At 44.4% G+C, this 19,829-nt stretch overlaps 1 protein-coding gene across 5 annotated transcripts in view; it reads left to right on the forward strand.

The window, feature by feature from the left end:
- Window positions 1–2,738: 2,738 nt before the first annotated feature.
- The window catches only part of MSANTD2 (Myb/SANT DNA binding domain containing 2), a 36,460-nt gene continuing 19,369 nt past the window's right edge, over window positions 2,739–19,829 (forward strand). For 2 of the 5 annotated variants that reach the window (XM_040976771.1, XM_040976772.1), the window contains exon 1: window positions 2,739–3,271. In XM_040976771.1, coding sequence (XP_040832705.1) covers window positions 2,765–3,271 — 507 coding nt within the window. In that variant the 5' untranslated portion in view covers window positions 2,739–2,764. The other 3 variants (XR_005883452.1, XR_005883451.1, XM_040976773.1) reach the window with 3 other exon arrangements.

Raw genomic sequence — 19,829 nt, forward strand, 5'->3', positions numbered from 1 at the left:
AGGAGAAAAGCTTGAAAAAAATTACAGTTGCTTCCGCCTAGGCAGGTAAACGTGTAAGCCCAGTGTCTGGTTATGAAGCGAGTGCAAGACGGTGGCTTGGACCAGGGTTTCCAGATACCAACTGAAGACTTGCTTTACAGGCAGGGGTAACTAAAGTCAGTGTGCAGTGTGAGAGGAGAAAAAGACAGCAAGCACACAGACCAGTATACAGTGATAGAGCAAGTAACTGAACTCCTTGGGTAGGAAGCATTAACATCAAGTACCCAGTTGTTTGCTACAGGGAGGGCTTTGTGGAAAGGCCCAGAAAATGAACCATGTCACAATGTATGGGGAAAATGAACGAGGGAAAGATGAGACATAAGGGGAAGTAGTTGATGGTCCACAGGTTTCATGGGATGAATGTGTGTTGTTTTGTATTCTTGGTACCTGAGCTTGAGACATTTCCTACACTTTCTAAAACGGATTTTTATCTGCTTACCATTTTCATTCAGATCTACTGTTAAAAGTGCAACACATTCCTTCAAACACAGTAGAGATCCCTAAATTCTGACTGAAGCAGGTCTTTTTTTCATTGTGATGTAGTAGGTGCCATATGGACTACGGTTGTGTCCTGGCCATCTGAGACGTGAACCAGCAGAAGGTATCTCTCTGTGTAACTCTCACATAAATTAATAACATGCTTCCCCCGCCCCAAAAGATCTATCTATCTAAAAGAGTTGGAGTGGGGACAGAGATCTTCCTTCTGCTGGTTCACTTCCCAGAAGGCTCTAACAGCTGAGGACTGTTGCAGGTGGTAGCTTACCCCCCTGTGCCACAAGGTTGTCCCTGAACTATGTTTTTGAACATGCACTTAACATACCCCCTAAAATCTAAGATCAATCATGGTACCCAGCATGCCAAACTCATGATCCTTGTCATCTACAGTTTCTGTGTACTTCAGAATACATATTAGTTTAGTTTGAATGTTAGGATATTACTGGAAATTATTGTACTGCTACAATTTTTTTTTTCTCATAAGGTAAACTCAATGGATATGGAAATGGGAAGGGAGGTAATAAAGAACGACTAGAAATAGAAGTTTGTGGAAAGAGACCCTTCTCAGTTCACTTTTTCTAGGAAGGTTTCCTCTAAGAGTCAAACTTAACCTTAGAATTATCCAGAATTAGGCAACAGAAAGGAGGATTTTTTTTTTTCCAGGATTGTGGGACCCTGAGGATGGACAAAGCAGGGACTGTCAAGGTCTTTAGTTACTCAACTAGCATATCATCAAGGCACAGCCCTCTGCTTTATGAATGTTAATGTAAAATTGACTTCTGGGTGAAGCAGTGTGAATTTTGGTTTGACAGGTGTTTGAGTCTATAAACACCCTAGGATTTCACCTAACCTGACTCATTTACTTTTCTTAACAGTGTGCAAGGTCTTTCTCTTATTGGGGGGGGGGGGGTGCAACTTGACCAAGATGGACAAGGCAGAATTGGAGGCAGGGCATTTTGACTCTATGATCAGCACTCTTGACCAACATGTCAGACCACACCCTTCTCTTAGAACACAAGGAACCTGCCTAGGCTTCAGCCCACGGTTGTTAATTTAGGAACTAAGGTGGTATTTTCAACAGGCAATTTTCACAAAGCCAATTAATCTCCTTTGTTTCACTCCTGTTGCTTAATCCTTTGGCCAAGCAGTGACAGCATCAGACTCCCGTGACTCCCAGAGTTAACAATATGGCTCATGTTGGTTTCTTTTCTTAAACCTAACAGATATTTGCTATCTTAAAAAATTCGTGATTTATTAATATCTATTGGTCAGCCTCTTCAGTTACAAGTCAAGTTGAAAAAAAAAATCCGCTGGGGTTTTCCTTAAGGATCCAGGATACACAATTAGGATTTCCAGCTTTGAAGAATACGGCAGTATCTTGAATGTACTGGACCTTGTGTGCTACTAACTGCACATTAAGTTCCAGCCCTTGAAGGGACGTTCAGAAGTGACTAGTACACACACTTTATCACCAGGGGCCACAATAGCTGTCATCTCCTTCATCTCCTGATATATGTGAGTAAGAGAAAAAAAAACAAACAAGAAAATTATGTGACTTGCGAATCGGGAGAAGATGGAGAAAGGTGTTGCAAAGGCACTTTCCCGCTAGGCTCATCCGTTCCTACTCCACATGGAGTAAAATGACACGTCCCGGACTAACTGGAAAAGCAGCCGATCCTAACTGGAGGCAAAGAGTTGCTCCAATAACGGGCACAGCGTAGAGCGAAGCCTGTGCGCTCCCTTCCACCGGGCGCCTCCGAGGGTGCCCCGCTCCGGGGGTCCGCCTTCGCCTCCGCCAGGGCAGACGGGCAGGGCCGGGGGCGGCCGGCGCGCGCGCGAGCCCGCGGAATGGTCAATTCCTCCTTCACTCGGGGCCCCCTGGCCGGCCTCCCTCCGCCTCCCGGGGACTGAGATTGGAGAGGAAGTGGGGAGGCTCCAATCCGTCCCTCACTCCGGCGCCCTCATGCCCCCACCCGTCTCCTCAGCTCGGGGCTTCGGCGCCCCTCGCGCGCGCCCCTCGCCCCGCGAAAGGCCCGGGCGACGCGGGAGGCCTCGCGGAGCCAAGCCCGTGGCGGCCGACGGCCTCCGCCCGGCGCCCTCGTCCACGGCAGCAGAGGCCGGCGGCAGCGAGCCAGCAGGAGAGCCAGGCCCCACAGCAGCCCCGGAGACCGCGGCGGCCGGATGCGCGGGCGCGTCACTTCCGGGCGGTGCAGCGGCGGCCGCTTGGAAGATGGCTGCGCCCTGTGGCTCGGAGCTGCCCGCCAACTCGCCGCTAAAAATCCCGAAGATGGAGGTGCTCTCGCCGGCTTCTCCTGGTGGCTTGAGCGACGGAAACCCATCGCTGTCCGATCCTTCCACGCCTCGGGGTGCCTCCCCGCTCGGGCCAGGCAGTGCGGCGGGCTCGGGGGCAGCGGCGTCCGGGGGTCTCGGGCTGGGGCTGGGGGGCCGCAGCGCCGCCTCGTCCTCGGTCTCCTTCTCCCCTGGTGGCGGCGGTGGCGGGGCCGCGGCAGCCGCCGCCGCCTGCCGGGGCATGTCCTGGACGCCGGCCGAGACGAACGCGCTCATCGCTGTGTGGGGCAACGAGCGGCTGGTGGAGGCGCGGTACCAGCAGCTGGAGGGAGCCGGCACGGTGTTCGGCAGCAAGGCCCCGGGGCCAGCCATGTACGAGCGCGTGTCCCGGGCCCTGGCCGAGCTGGGCTACGAACGGACCCCGTCCCAGTGCCGGGAGCGCATCAAGGTAACCGGCCGCCCCGGCCTGGGGCCGCGAACCACAGGCAGAGAGAAGGCGGGGCAGCGGGCCTCGGGGGCGGGGGCCGGGCTCCGGGCCCGGGGGGCGACGCGCGTCTCCTCCGCCTTTTTCTTCTCTCCCTGGCAAAGGGGCTTTTTTTTTTTTTTTAATTTTATTTTTTTCCAGATGGCCGCCAGCCCGTAGGTTTCCTGAGTTTGAAGTTGGGCGTGTCTGCCGCCGCCCCTCTTTCTTGCCAATTGAGGATATTCCTGCGCTCTGAAGTTGGTAGTTTGTCATTGCGCGTCGCGCGGCTGTCCCTGTGCTGCGGGCACCTCGCGCCCCCTCCAGGACCCCTGCGCCGCAGCCCCTTGCTTTGTTCCAATCCCAGGGGCTCGCAGGCAGAGGCTTTCTGGCCAAGGCAGGAATGAGGAAGGGCCGAAGGGGAGGGGGCCGTGGTGCACCCGCTGGAGTTCTCAAGAAGTGATGGAGGCAAAGCCGGCTCTAGAAAGAGCATTTGGGGACGGCTGGCCTTTGTGTCAGGGACCTGGTTTCTCACTTGCCTGTGGTCCATGTGGAGAGGACAACTCGAGATGCTTTGGAGAATTGCAAAGGCTTGCTAGTAGCCAGGCTGTGGTGTTCTTAGCATGGAGTCGGTGGGCATTGGGAAAGTTGGTCTGGAATCGTGGTTGTCGTTACCTGTGGAGTTAGGTTGGCTTGGGGCTCTGCTGCTTGTGATGAAGCACTTTCTCCTTAGATGACAGTTGCTCCCTGCTTTTAGTCACCGTGCCGGATGTGGCGACAGTAAGACCCTCAGTGTGCATCTGGCCGTTCTTGTGTTACGTGCGTGTTAAAACACAGAGGCGTGGTTTGTGCTAAGAGGAGCTTCCACCAGCTGCCTTATCATTGTGTTGTTTCTGCCGACTTCCATCTCGGCATTCATATTTGTATTCTGGGCGCATATGTATTTTAGCTAAAGTTGTTCCCTCAGACAGTGTCTGCTGAAAGATCCGAGTAGGATTCTCCCAGTTTTCATTGACCTCTACTTAGTCATGTGTCTGGGTGCTTTTCTAGTAAGGCTGGCAGTTTTTCTGGACATTCCTACAGGGATAGTCAGCCACTAAGGACAGTACTCATCACACTGAGAGCCATCCTAAGTAAGCATCATCCCACTGGAGCAGGGAAGTGGCAGGGAAGTTGGTGAGGTCCTTGCTTCAGCAGTGCTCATTTGGTGACTTTGTTGCTTAGAAACTTTGGTTCAGAATTAACTAACTGCCATTCAAGGAACCGTGGCTCATTATAACAGTAAAATAGAATTGTTCAAATACAGATCCCTCTGGGGCTTCTTATGCTTTCTCTCTCTCCCCCCTCTCTTTTTACACTGGAATGCCTTTTGAAGTTGGAGTGAATAGGAAAAACTGCTGTGCTCTGATCCTGATTAGTTGCCCCTCCTCAAAGTTGTTGAGGTTGAGTTTTTGAACTGTACTGGTTAGCTTCTATCTGTGAACTTCCCTTGAGTTGAGAAGTGCACCCTAGACATTTGTAAGTTACAGCTTGGTTGATGATGTGGTGGAAGTTTCCCAGAGGGGAGGAGTGTTTTGCTGTCAAAACTTACCAAATAAAATTTTTCCATCAAATTTTTCTCAAATGACCAGGGAATGTGTAGTTGGATTGCTTCATTTTCCACATGTGAGGAGGAAACCTAAAACAAGGAAAGGAGATTGAGCTTCTAAAAAAAAAAAAGAGGATGTTTACCTGTCCCCAGACAGGTAAGACCAAGTTGACTTCAAGCTCTTGAAGTATTTTCAGAGTATGCAGTTGATAATGGGTTCTGATCCAGCTGCAGTTAAGGATGGCAGATAACTGTTTTGGTTTTAAAGTGCTCTACGCTTAGGGATGCTAGTCAAAGAAGAAAGAACCCCGGCTCCTTTGTTGACAGTGTTGGTCCTTCCTACCAGAGTCACAAGTTCTTTAAAGTTAGGGTCTGGTCTGATCTCTCTCATTCACTGCCATATTAGTTTGTAGTGGATACTGATATGTATTTTTTAGACTTGCCAAATGAAGTCTAGAAAGGGAATTTTAGAAAGTTTAAAAATCTAGTTTTATTGAAATTGTAACTCAAAAAAGTTGACTTTGAAATCTTGTTGGAAAAATACCACTTCAAAAATTAAGCCCTCTCCATTCAGAACACTGAATATGGATGTCATCCTAAACACAGAAACAAATGTGGTTGCTGAAATCATAGTCTTCCACAGTTATCAGGTGAATGCCCAAATCACCTGATTATGCTTAGAAAAATAAATCTACAGCCTTGATCTCAAGACAGTCTCAAACTCAAAAGCAGATTCTTAGATCCCAGTTTTTAGAAATGCCCATTTAGAACAAGTAATGCAGAAAGTTCTTTCACTTTATTGTGTTGCTAAGAGTGGCAAAATTTTTTCACTGTAGGTAGCAATATATAGCAATGGAGCAGTTTAATACAGTGCAGAAAATGAAGAACCTCTAATACCAATTAATGCTCACAGCTCATGTAAATGCGAATTCAGAGGCTCACGGGAAAGGAGTATCAGTAAGTCAATCTAATTTATGCTCTAATATATTGAAACTGTGTATTAAAGGTCAATAAGTAAAGCCCAGTAAATATCCTTGACTAAGTTTGAAAGAAAGACGTTTAGAATGACCAGTTTTCCCATACAAATGTTCCTTTAATTAGATAGTTTCAGCATGTTGATGTTGCAACCTTCATCTCATCATATGAAGGCATCAGAAAGTAGAGGCTTCGGCCAGCCCTTTCCTTGACCATGCCCCCAATTAACTTTACAGCACGTCCTTTACCTTTTTACCTAGACTTTGCCTCAGTCATGTCTATACAATAAATGTATTGAATTGTAAATACTGGAAGTGAATTAATAGCTCATGGATTTTGATATAAAAGTCTTCTTGATGTTCTCTACATGCGTTGTATTTCTAAGCACTTAAGATTTTAATTTAATGAGGTTTAAACATTGGGTATTGCCACAAAGTGTTTCATTTTTTTGTCTGTCTTATGATTGGAATTTGTTCTATCACTTGGATCAAATGGATGTGTTTGAACTGCCTTACTACAGAGATTATCGTTTGTTCTGAAGTTTTGTTGCTTGTTTGTTTGCCAGAAGAAAACTTGCTGACAAATTCCAGACTAATTTTGGGAATCAGATATGTAAATCTAGGTGATATTTTTGGTCTTGTCATTGCTTGATTTTTGCCTGTTCTTAATATAGTTACTTTAAAAAGCTGATGGAAAATTGTAATTAGATAAGTCATGCACATTTTTTATGAGCCTTTTGAAAACCTTTTATCCCCTGACCAAATACTGCAGTGCATACTATGTACAGTACTGTCCCCTACGTGTTAGGACAAATAAACAAAACTGATAGAGAATTCCATAGTTCAAGAGTTTCCAACTGAAGCTTTATACACACATGCATCAAATTCTATGTTAAGACAATACTTGATTAAGTGTACTATGACAAAAGGAGACTCTTAAGTGTGATGATATCAAAGAAGGGGCTGTGATTCCATCAGCATCTGTATTGTAGTAGTTGAACGATCTTAGACTTGGAACTCATGAAAGCATTCCTTGTGAGCCAGATGCTGTGTTCACACTTCAGTCAGTAAGTCTAATGCACTGCAGAACTCATTCTCAAGTCCCACATTTTTGGATGTTCTCCAAAAATTGCCTCTTGAGAGTTGGCTTTATATCTTTGAAGCAGATATGCACTTCTAACTCTGTCTCAAGATGAAATGCAGAGTGACTGCATGTGACCTAAAACACATGCTTTTGCTGGATTGATATTGATTGCTTATCAGACAGATTAAACTTCTAGGAGTCTTCTGCCTGGTACATAAAATAATTAATTTGCTAAGAATTGCTTAGATCTATTCACTAGTAATTGTCATTATCTTGGAAATAAAATTTTTCTTTAGCATACAAATCATAATGTAGTAATAGTTGGTCTTTTTGGCTGTCAGAACTTGAGGACTTCTGGTATTTGCAGGCAAGGCTTTCCTTCTGCCAAGAAATGTGATTCACCACTTATGCTCCTTTTTTGGACTGATGTATTCCATCAAATGTTTTGTTATTTTAAAGATTTGTTTATTTATTTAAAAAGACTTATCTGTTTATTTGAATAGCAGAGTTACTAAGAGGAATAGGCAGAGATAGATTTTCCGTTTGCTAGTTCATTCCCCAAATGGCTGCAATGGTTGGGACTGGGGCCAGGCCAAAGCCAGGAGCTTGGCACTCTCGTGGAGTCTCCCATGTAAGTATAGGGACCCGAGAACTTGGGAAACTCTGATGCCTTTCCAGGAACATTAACAAGAAACCAGAATAGAAGTGGCACAGCCAAATTTCAAACCAGTGCCCATATGGGATGCCAGCATTGGAGGTGGCAGCTTTACTTGCTCACCACAGTGCCGGCTCCTCCATATCTTTCTTTTAGAAGAGACTTATTTATTTAGAAAGTACATTGACCAGGGATGGAGAGATCTTCCTTTTTTGGGGTCATTCTATAAATGCTTAAAGCAGCCACATCTGGGCCGGGTTGTTGCTAGAAGCCAGGAATTTGGTTTTGAACCTTCCACTTGGGTAGCAAGAACTAAGCACCTGGGACAGCATTTGCTGCCTCTTGGCCATGTAAGCAGGAAGCTGGATTTGAGGCACAGGAGTAGTTGTCAGGATTTGAATTGGTGCTCTGATATGGGAAGTGGGCATCTCTAGAATTGGCTTTAACCTGCATTACAATGCTTGTCCTGATTTCATACCATTAAAAAAAATATATATTCAGGTACAGTTGTCATCACGTTAACACCTGGAAACTTGTCCAGTTTCCTTGTCTGTGACTACATCAGAAACTTGGTGTATGTCTTTAAAGAATAGACCATTTTAAGAGAATACATGACTTACCTTTTTAGTGTTTATTTGGTTTATTTGGATTTTTAATGCTGTTTACCTACTGGAGAGGGATGCCTACCCATGTGGGCCTCTGATCAGGGTAGAGAGGGTCAGGTATGGAGGAAGGTGTGAGTGGCACACATGTTTTAGTTTAGTTTTTTTTTTTCTTCTCCTGTGTCTGCAGGGGCAGGAGAGGAGAGCGCTGCTCCTTACTGTCAAGCCACATCAGCACCTGGGGATGGAGGACAATCATCTGATGATGACACATTAGATACCCCGATGAGGGGAAAAGTTCTAAGAGTGCTACTTGAATGGTTTTGATAATGTCTGAGAAGTTTTTGGTTTCGTGGCTTCAGGGTTGAAAAAATCTTTCCAAGGTTTATTGCTTGACAGTGTCCACCTTAATGCATCCACAGGCCCAGGAACATCTGTGAAATTTGGCCAGGAGAATTGTTCAACCTTCCATTCTCTGATGAGGCAGTTGACATCACCTGCTAGCCTAGATGAACTGGCCATCGTGTCCCCCCATCATGTGCATCTGAATGTGCTGTCTACTGCATAGGCATCAGCAGCTGAGGAGGATCACTCCCAATATATGCTGTCCAAGGTTGGCCTATAGATCCTGTGATTTTCCCTGTGACCATGGGTCTGAGTCCAGTGGTCTAGTTTGGGGTCCTCTAAGAAATTCGCCAGGGGTGACTTCAGACTAGACTCTTAGTGGGACAGCCAGTGCAGGGTCAGGTTCAGTGTGTCCCCCGTACCACCCAGTGCGCATAATGGTGGGTGTAGCTTGGTCAGTTCTACTTCAGCCCCGTGTCTCATATGGACTGACAAGTTTTGTGGGCTGGCACAGCCAACCTGCCACAGATGTGGTCATCATGCATACCAGTGGATACTGTGACCTAGTCAGGGCAACCTCCGATTATCTCTATCATGCCCTTTTCCAGTCTGGATTTGTGTGTGCCAGCCTCTGCTGAAGACTAGCCCAGCCTAGCTCACATCCCCTCTTCTCTCATACTCACCCACGGGTCTGTGGCTTAACTCAGCCAAACCTGCCCCCAGACCTGGCCCTCATGTATGCTGACAGGTGCCGCCACCTTGTTCCGCCTGGCCTACCCCCGGCCCTGCTTCTTGTGCTCACCAGCAATAGGTATAGCCTAGCAAGGAGTGCCCACAATGCCCCTGCCAAGTGTGTTCCCAGCCCTGGATCCTGGCTCTTTCTTGCCAGGTGGTAATGCAATTCAGTCTAATATGACTCAAATACAGTCTTAGCACTGCCAGCTGGTGCTGTAGCCTAGATCAGCTGGACTGCACTTGTTATGGTTCTCGTGCATGTGCCAGCAGGTGCAGCAGCCCAACCTGGCCTACTCCCAGACTGTCCCACCCCTGATCCCAGCTCTAACGCTCACTGGTGGAAGCAGCAGCCCAGTGGAGTCCCCAGAGTTGCCCTACCAGATCTGCTCTAAGCCCTGGGTCTTGCACGTGCCAACAGATGGCTCCCCCAAGCTTTAGCATTTGTCAGCAGATGCTATAGCCTGGCTTTGCCCAGCTCGCCCCCATTGCCAGCTCTTGCTGGCAAGTACAGAGGCTAGCCCAGACCACCCCACCCCTCAAGTGAACTGGTGAGTGTTGCAGTCCAACCCAGCCGGGCCTGCATCGTGTCTTGGCTCTCATTTATGCCAGTGTATTTTGTGGATTGACCCTGCCAGGCATGTCCCCAGACCCAGCTCAAACATGTGTCAACAGATACTGTAGCCCAGCCTGGTCTAGCTTACTTTTAGCTCTATCTCTTGTGCTCACCAGCAGGAGCTGTGGTTAGCAGAGGAGTTCACCAAGTTCCCCTACCAGGCCCACTGTCAACCCTATCCTGTATCCTACATGTGCTGTTGGGTACTGCTGTCAGACTGATGTGGCTGGCTCCCAGTCCTAGTACTCATTGGTGGGCACTGCAGCCTAGCCCAGGTGGCCTGCACTCATTCTGGCTTCATATAGCCTCATAGCCTGGCCCACCCCCAAACCCGGCACTCATGTGACTCATCAGGTGTCACGACCTACCCTGGCCTGTCCACACCTGTTCTGGCTTTTACAAGCAGTAGTGGGTACTGGTCCACTCCCAAATCCACCCCACATACATGCGATGGATGTTGCGGCCTTGCCCAGCCTGGTCCGCCCACAACCCTGGCTCTCATACTCACCAGTGGGAGCCATATCCCAACAGAAAATCCTACCATGCACAGAGTTGCCCTAACAGGCTCATTTCCAGGCCCAGGTCTTGCACATGCTGGTGGGTGAATCAACTCAGCCTTCCCTGGCCTACCTACAGTCTTGGCAATTACTGGCTGGCCAGCTAGCCCAGCCAGGAGTGATACACAGCCTTTCCTGGCTCTTGTGCATACCAGTAGGTGCTAAGGACTGGCCTGGCATGCCAGCCCCTCCAGCCCCAGCTCTTTTGCTCCCCAAAGGGAGCTGAGGACTAGTAGGGGAGTTCCCCAAGTTCCCATGATGGACCTGCTCCCAGCCCTAGATCTCATGCATGCCAGTGGGGGCAATGGCCCTGTTTGGCACTGTCTGCCCTCAGTCCTGACCCCTGCATGCACTGATGGATCCTACAGCATGTCCTTTCCCACCGGATCTTCTCCCAGCCCCTACAAGTGTCAGGTGGGTTCCTGTTAGATGAGTTCTGTAGTCCAGCCTGGCTTGGTCCATGACCACCCCCAGTTCTCTGCACAAACCAGTGGGTGCTGCAGTCTTATAGAAGGAATCTCACAAGTCCCCTACAGAATCTGCCCCAAGATCTGGTTCTCTCATGTTTTGGTGGATGCTGTGGCCCAGCCTGACGTGACCTATCCTCTGCTCTGACATGTATTGTGGCTTAGCCCAGGCAGTCCTGCCCTACAACCCCAACTTTTGTGAGCAGCAGTGGGTGGAGGGTAATGCTAACTAATCCAGCCCAGGTTTCCCCCATGGGCGGGTTCCTTGGCCTGACCCAGACCTGCTTTCCAGTTTACCCCCCTAAATCATTCCATCTTATCTCCTTGCCCACCTGCAGTTTGCAGAGGCTTCACCTGTGGAAGACCCCAGAAACTGTTCTTTCCCTGTCAAACATACTTCCTGCTGCTTCCACTCCAGTAGGCCTCTTCCCTGGGCAGTTTACAGGCAGCCCCCTCACCTGGGGCCGGGCTGTTGTGTCCCAGCCTGGCATTTCCTGCCATCCTCACTTAGAATAAGCAACTGAGCTGGCATGCTGATATAGATAACACAAATTTGGCATTAGCCAGGCCCAGAATTCCCGTGTTATGACTGCTTTTCTCCCAGCGGTGTAGCATTTACTTAGGTACAGGGCAATGTAGGCAGTTGTCTGTAGCTGGCATTTGATATTTATTTGTTTATTTTTTATTTATTTGAGAGGCAGAAAGCAAAAAAGAATGAGAGAGAGAGAATAAATCTCTGTCCATGGGTTCACTCTCCAAATTCACACAGTAGCCAGGACTGGGCCAGACTTAAAGGGGTGTGTTTGAGCCTTCTGCATCCCATTGTACTCATTAGCAGGAAGCAGGATTGAAAGAGAAGTGACTGAAGCTCAGGACACACACAGTGAAATGGAATATGAGTGTTCCGAGCCATGGCTTAACCAACTGCATCAGTGTCCACTGCAGACCAGAGAAAGAATTCTAAAATGCACATGTTGAATGGATGAATAAGATTCTGAGTTTATTTCCTGGCCTTTTGAGAAATGAACAAAGAGTAGAGATATGCATCCAGGAAATTTCATTAAGAGGATGTGTAAAAAGAAAAAAGAATTTATAAAAGAATTTATTGCAACTAATACTCTTCAATAAAAGTTTTTTTTAATAACAATGGAAATGTTCTGTACATTGAATGTTCTCCATTCAATTTAATTTCCACTAGTTACATATAACTCTTCAACCTTTGAATTGTGGCTAGTTTTAAAAGTCCACGTAATTTAAATGTAAATGATAAATAGTCATTTGTGGCTATGTGGCTACCATATTGGATCATAAGTATAGAATAAGAAGTTCACAGACTTGAACTAGTCTTTGAAGAATTCTTGGGACCACATGCTCAAACCTGTAGGGGGAGCTCCAAGTTCCTCCTTCTTGCTCATCACTTCACCCTGTTTGAAGCAAGGTTGACAAAAGTAAGGAAATAATATTCTCTGATTCTGTCATTTTAATGCAAGGAATGAACAGATACTTTATAACCAAATTGTGCAAATTCTTGTTTCTTTAGGACAGTGCTAGCCAATAGAAATTTCTATAGTTAGGGAAGTGAGTTATGTACATTGTTCAGTATGGTAACAGCTAGTCATGGATGACTTGCACATATGAAATGTATTTAGAGTAATGGTAAAACTTAAATTTTATTTTAAAATTACCTATTATTTATTTGGTAAAGAGAAAAAGAGATCTTCTATCTACTGGTTCACACCTCAAATACCAGAAACAGCTGGGGCTGAGCCAGTTAAGCTCAGTATCTGGGAATCCAGGCAGGCTCTCCTGTGTGAGTGGCAGAGACCCAAGGACTTGAGCCACACCTGCTGCCTCCCAGAGTGTGTGTTAGCAGGAAGCTGGGCACGCTGATGTAATGTGATATGATGTGAGCATCTTGTCAAATACCTGCCCCCCATAGAGTTTTAATTGATGTAGATTTAAATAATTACACATGTCTAATGGCGATTGTGTGATCAAAACAACTTTGGAATAATCTGTCCAAATTTACCCTCTCAAATGTAAAGTTTAAGCTGTTTTTTTTTTTTCATATGTTTGAAAGGTTATAGGAAGTTAATAGGATGTAGAAAATATTAGGCCTAGGATTTTTATATATGCAATGAAGATTGACTATCTTATATTGAATCATGTGATCTTTATCTGAAAAAAAATCCATGCAAAATTCTTACCTTTGGGTTTTATGAAATGGATCTTGAAAATGTTGGTGACTTGGAAACATCCCAATTACAGTTTAAGAGAGTATCATTAACATAAATCAAGGAGCAAAGTTTCACACCTAAACACACACACACACACACACACACACACACACGATTGGAGAGGATAGGAGTCACTAAGGCTTTAAAGTACCTTGATCTGTTCTTTGAACAAGGTGTATGGCTATTCCACATAAAGTCTGTTGCTTTAAAATTCTATCATCTCTTTGACTTTTCTTTGCTGTTAGAGATAGACTAGGATTTTTGAATTCCAGTATCCAGAGGGAAACAGGAGGGCTGACAGGGAAGGGTGTGGAACTTAGCCTGGCTTAAGTCCTGACATCTGGTGGTATGTTTATGGGTGTAGATTTAGATATTTTGCCTACCTCCTCAGCTGACAGATTCATACAGAATTTCTTAAATAGTAAGATATCTGAAATGGGGCTTAATTTTTAAAAATTATTTGCCAACACATATTTGAGTGCCTGCTATAGTAGAGCCTGGAACTGTAGCAGTGCAGTGTTGTAAGCTTGATTTTGTATGTGTCGTGCTAATGTTTTGCTCATGGAGCTCATCCTAGCTTCAGGCAGTGAACCCTAAGGGTGACATGGAACTTTACTGGGTAGAAGGGAACAGAGTAGATGAGCTCAGAGATAATATAACCTGGAACAGTGCAAACATTGTAAAATGTGCTTGTCCAGGATCCCAAACTGGAAGCAGTGAAATTGTTAGAAATTTTTAAAGTGATTCTTTGTTGAAAAGTCATGCCTTCACATTGAATAACGGTTTACCATCATGCTTTGCTTGTGGTGAAGGTGTGATTTAGGATCTACGGGTGGTGGGTTGGTGATGACATAAAAAGCCACGTTTTACTTGGTAGAAATGATAGTTTTTGAATGAGATTGTGCAGGGACATCCTGGTGCTAGATAACTTTTAAGTTTTGATTTATGGGGTTGGATTTAAGTTATACAAACACCCATAATGTTTTTCTTTCCTTGGTTTGTATACTGGAAAGGAAAACAAAGAAATGTGGCTTTTTTTTTTAATGCAATCTGCAAGGAGGCATATTTGACTTTGGGGCCTAGTACTCATGAAATGATATATGTATAGCGGAAACAAACTTCATAAAGAAATTACAAGTAGAGTTAACAGTAGCTTTTACTGTGTGCCATGTGCTGTTTTTAAGTTCTTTGTAAGTATTGAGTTATTTAATCCACAGAAATACACTCCATTTAACTCCATGCAATGCCTTCTCGTATGTTCTGTTTGAGCACACTGTAACCCTAGAGCCTCTCATTCAGCAGTATATGCACATGAACACACCTGATACATCCTGGTTTTCCATCCTCCTGCTCTTCCCGTGTTTTTTTCAGTACCCTACCCTTCTGGCACCTCTCACCTTTCCCTCTCCCTGGCTGTAGTCAGCTGTTCCCAGAAGATCCTTACCCAAACTGCTGCCAAGAAAACCTGGAAGGTTGGGGTGGTTGCTCCCACTGGTATTTGACTACCAGATTTACTCTTTAGGGGCCCAGCAACTTGGAGGTGGCAGGGTGAAGACACTGGAGAGACTAGGGGACGGGCTAATTGCAACCCACACTGATGGGATCCACAGTTCCTTCCCCTGCCCACACACCCTCCCTACTCTGCAGATACCTTTCTGTCACCCATTTACCTTTCAAACCTCTTATATTCAGGTGTTTGAAAGTAACCTGCCTGATCCCCCTGTGGGATATGGTGGGGTAGGAAAGTGTGTGATTCTCATTCACCCAGCATGTTGAGTTTTGGAGTTTTGTTGCTGTGGCCCCTGGTGTGCTTTGGCTGTCTTGCATATTCATAGGACAGCAGTAGGAGCCAAAATCCTCCTGGAGGCTCTTCACTGACAGGGACACATTATGGAGTGCTTGGAATAGATTTGGGGCGCTCCAGATTTGCCCAACAAGACTCCATTGGTGAAGGTCAGCACCTGGTGGGTGCATGAAGCTTCCCATTATGATTACACAGTCCACAGTGCCCTGGAAGGCTGGAGTTCCCTCCCGAGACTGGGTTTTCACATGCTCCTGACAGCCTTCTAACCTGTGCCAGCTCTCCACGGTCTCTGTCTCCACAGCCACACTCTCACTGCCCCCGCGTTCCTTTCACCAGAACAGTTCCTGTTCTCTGCACTGTCTCTTCATTTCCCACTTAAGTGTTTGGGAAGGTGATTATACGTGAGTAAAATCGACTTCTCATCCCACTAATGCTCTGAGAAGTATAGTTAGATAAAAGAGGACTGGAAGATACATTGTGCTCTTTTAAACTTAAGATATCAAAACCCCAGAAACTCCCATCAGTTTGCAGCAGCTCATGTCCCGGATGGCTGGAGCCTAGGACTTAAACATTAGGAGAGATTGGTCCCAGTGTGATGGCTCAGTGGCTGAAATCCTTGTCTTGTATGCACTAGGATCCCTTATAGACACTGATTCATGTCCTGGCTGCTCCACTTGTCTTCCACCTCCTTGTTTGTGGTCTGGGAGAGCAGTAGAGGATGGCCCAAAACCTTGGGCTCCTGCACCTGTGTGGGAGACCCTGAAGAAGCTCCTATTCCCTGGCTTTGGATTGGCTCAGTTGTGGCTATTGCAGCCACTTGGGGAGTGAACCAGCAGACTGAAGATCTTTCTCTCTGTGTCTTCTCTCTGTAAATTTGCTTCTCCAACAAAAACATAATAAAACGTTAAAAAAAAACCTGTGAAGATGGACAAGTACTAAGAAATGAGAGTGAAGGCTGTCATTGTGATTCAGTGAAGTTAAGTCATTGCCTGCAATGCTGGTATGGATGCTAGTTTGAATCCTGGCTGCTCCACTTCAGACCCAGCTTGCTGCTAATGTTCCTGGGACAACAACAGAAGGTAGGTCAAGTGCTTGGGCCACTGCCACTCAGGAGGGAGACTTAGATGAAGTTCATTTTCTTGGCTTTGATCATTCTGGGAGTGAACCAGTGGATGGAACATCTCCCTCTCTACCTCTGTCTTAAATTCTGCCTTTCAAATAAAATATGTAAATCCTTAAAAATGAGATTGGAAACATTGGGATATGGTCAGGGGATATGAATGGGCTCTATCCTGTTATTGTGGGATGATGTGGACATCTTGATTCTTATTTCAGGCCTAGAAGGATTTCCACATATTTCCAATCTAGCAAAACTAATTGCAAGGAAGAAGACTCCTGCCATAGCAGTCGGGAGGGAAACTCCAAGAAAGGAGTTGCTAAAGAAACTTGAAGTGCTGGCTCTTCTGTAAGTGGTTCTCTCTGATACCAACATCACAGACAAGCAAATCCAGATTCACTGGAGGAGTAGAGTAACAGTCTGTCGGGCTGGGATAAGAACCAGTCAGGGGCTGAGGAGAAGTAACTGATCATAGCAACATCTGAAGGTGACATTGTGTGTGTTTCTCCTATCACTTTCTTCCTCCGGGCTCGAAATAACATGATAACATCCATAACATCGTGTGTTTTTGTTTCTCTTGATTGGTGGGAGCTGAGGGCATGGTCAGACAATACACAGAAACTGGAATCCCTATCACTGTTCAATAATGTTTTATTAGATTTTTTTAATTTGAAAGGTAGCGGTAGAGAGAGAGAGAGAATATGTTCCTCTCACTGCTCGCTCCCCAGATGGCTGCAATAGCCAGGGCTGGTCCAGGCTGAAGCTAGGAGGGTCTTCCTTGTTTCTGATATGAGTGCAAGGGCTGAGATTCGTGGGCCATCTGCTTTAGCAGGGAGTTAGATTGGAAGTGGAACACTGGCACTTGAACTGACTCCCAGATGTGATGCTGGCATCAAAGGCAGTGGCTTAAACTGCCAGGCATGAACGCTGGCCCCATTCAAAGGATTTTAAGTCTCGAATAGTAACGTGGTTAGTGTTAAATTTTAGAAAGAGTTACTAGTTGCAATATAAAGAAGGAGAGAACCAAGTCTGGAAACAAGTGCCAAGGAAGATGAAAGAGAGGAGCATAGATTTCAGGCATATCAAAATCAGAATGAATGAAGGATTTAGACATCAATTAAACAGGATTTGTTAGGATTTTTTTAGGGCACAACTGACTACTTGTCTTTCAGTTTAAACATGATTCTCAATATAGTCATCGGAACCATCACAGTACTTTATTGTTTCAGTTTTTGGACTTGATTTTTAAGAACCCAGCTTTATCCAACTAAAATGCTGTATTAGGACAGTCTTCTCTGCATGTGTTTCCTTTAGAATCAACACTTCACGCCCCTGGATTCTGATCTGCACCCCTCGGGGGATTAGCCTTCCTCCCACCACCAGCTTTATCATTACCAGAGTCGGAACTGAACTTCAGATGTAAGATTGCAAATACTAATGGTCATAAGGGTACTCTGAGAGTAAGGTGGAAATGCAGTTTCTCCTGACTGCTTAAACTAAGATAAAATGAGAGGAGGGAATTTTTTGAGTTTCAAAAACGACAGAATCATTACCATAAAAAGCTTTAGATTTTTAACAGTTGACCATTACGATTATGGCACTGGTTAGGTGCTTTGTCCTTTATTACGGTTGTGAGTTTCATGCACTGTGTTCTGCCTGTTATTTACTGAAAGTTCGTTTTACAGAAAATTCATTCAGTCCTTAAGTGTACATCTTAGGTATGTTATAAATTACTACAAACTTATGCTCTGTGCTAAGTTTCCTCCTATTCCTGCCCCATTATTCTGAATAATTGAAATATGTCTGAATATTTAAATGTGTATAATTCTATTTGTAGAGAGTCCTTGAGCCAAATACTTTTTTTTTTTTTTGCATAAAACCAAGTCAATGTTGTTTTCACCTAATAAAATGTGTTGTTACCCGTTAGTAAAATACAAACCTGTGTCTATTTTAAGGCATTTTAGGAAAGTGACCATCATTTTATTTTTACGTGTGTGTGCTTGGCTGTATTCATAAATTATACATTTGGAGTTATCAAATAGTAAGTATGTTTGCTGCAGTAGTTTGGAAGCTGTTAGATAGTTTCTAGTTACGTTTTCTCAGTCTTTGTAAGACTACTTTGTGTAATAGCCTAAATTTTTGAAGCTTACAATTCTGTTTTTCTGTCATTGGCAGATTACTACATTTATCCAAATAAATCAGTTATGTTTGTAATTGATATGAGTAAAGCCAGAATAAAAGTTCATGTCCATCAAATGCTGCTCTTAACTGTTGTTTTAAGTTGCAAATATTTTTCTCCAAATGGAAAGAGCTGATTTGTAATTTAGAAGGAAGAGCATCACAGGTCTGAAGTACCTCAGTCTTACGTTTGATATTTCAACTGTTTATACACAATCTTAAAAAACTGTACTTTATTTTTTCATTCATTCAGCCAAAATTTCTTGAGCCCTTTTCTGCAAGCTAGACATTGAATTAAGTGTTGGGAATGTATTAGTGAATGAGACTTACCAAAAGTCCCTGCTTTGAAGATATTATATTATGGTAAAAAAAAAATTAAAATATGACTAATTTAAAACAGTTAACACTGGGGAGGAAAGAAAATCCTGATATATGATATACTTTGATAAAGCCTTCTTGGTCTTAGAATTTCAAACTCTCATTTTATGTAAGAAATAGAAAATTATTTGCCTATATTGAGAATGATTTACATGATTTTATATTATTCTTTGTATTATATATCCAAGTATCGTTGAGATTTGCACCATGGAGCTGCGAAGTGGTACACGGTAATTATTCATTCAGTGACTAGTCAGGCACCATGCAGTGTCCTAAAGGTATGGTCATGAAAAAATCAGGTAATGTCCCTTCTATCCTCTATAAATTAGGAAATATGATTAATTATTTGGCTTTTAGAGATCAGAGCTGTGCCAATTCTAGAACTGTATAAAGTAATGACTCTCTTTGTATAACTAATAACTACATTATGCAATTAAGGAAAAATCAAGGGAAAAGCTACCTTTTATAACATCAGCACATATCTGTGAAATGTCTTGTTGGTTTTCAAGAAGTGGTACTTATAATTCTGATTTCAATTTTAGTGCATTTTCATTTACCAAGAAAGGACAAGACACATATGCTCTTTGTTCTGTCAAAGTCCCAGGGAGAATACATAGGTCATTTTTACTCTTTACGTCTGTTCACGCTGGATTTTACCTGCCTCCTCTTCTTGTTAACGGGTTTCCTAATGTGTAGGCTAATAACTTTGGTTGGGTTGCTAAGACCCTTTGTTTCTGCTTGGTTTGTTGGTATTAGTCCGCATTCATACCAAGAAGTACTAACTTTTGTCTATGAAAGAGAAACTGATCAAGAATTGCAGAAGTTGTGTTAGAACCAGATATTTTAGAACAGTGCTAGTAAGTGTGCAAACCTACATCCAGGCATAAATACCTGGATATAGAGCCACAAATTATCAAAAACAATTTAAGGCAAATTTAAGATCTAACTACTAATAAAAGAAGAAGTAATTTAGCATTCCTTTAGTATTCTGATGATGTAATTTAGGTGAAAGTTAACTGCTTTCCTTAACATGACTGGTACCTTTTGCTACAGTGGGGTTCTTTTGAATGTATTTTTCCTTCCATGTCCCTTGTGACCTACACTTTACTTTTACTGATTTTACTTTTACTTTTACTGATTTTACTTTTACTGATTTTACTGATTTTCTCTCTGAATAAAATTTGAGTTCAAGCAGTTAGATAGACAATTTTG

The sequence above is a fragment of the Ochotona curzoniae genome, unplaced genomic scaffold, assembly GCF_017591425.1.
Source record: "Ochotona curzoniae isolate NIBS_2020 unplaced genomic scaffold, NIBS_Ocur_1.0 contig_2723, whole genome shotgun sequence".
Taxonomy (NCBI): domain Eukaryota; kingdom Metazoa; phylum Chordata; class Mammalia; order Lagomorpha; family Ochotonidae; genus Ochotona; species Ochotona curzoniae.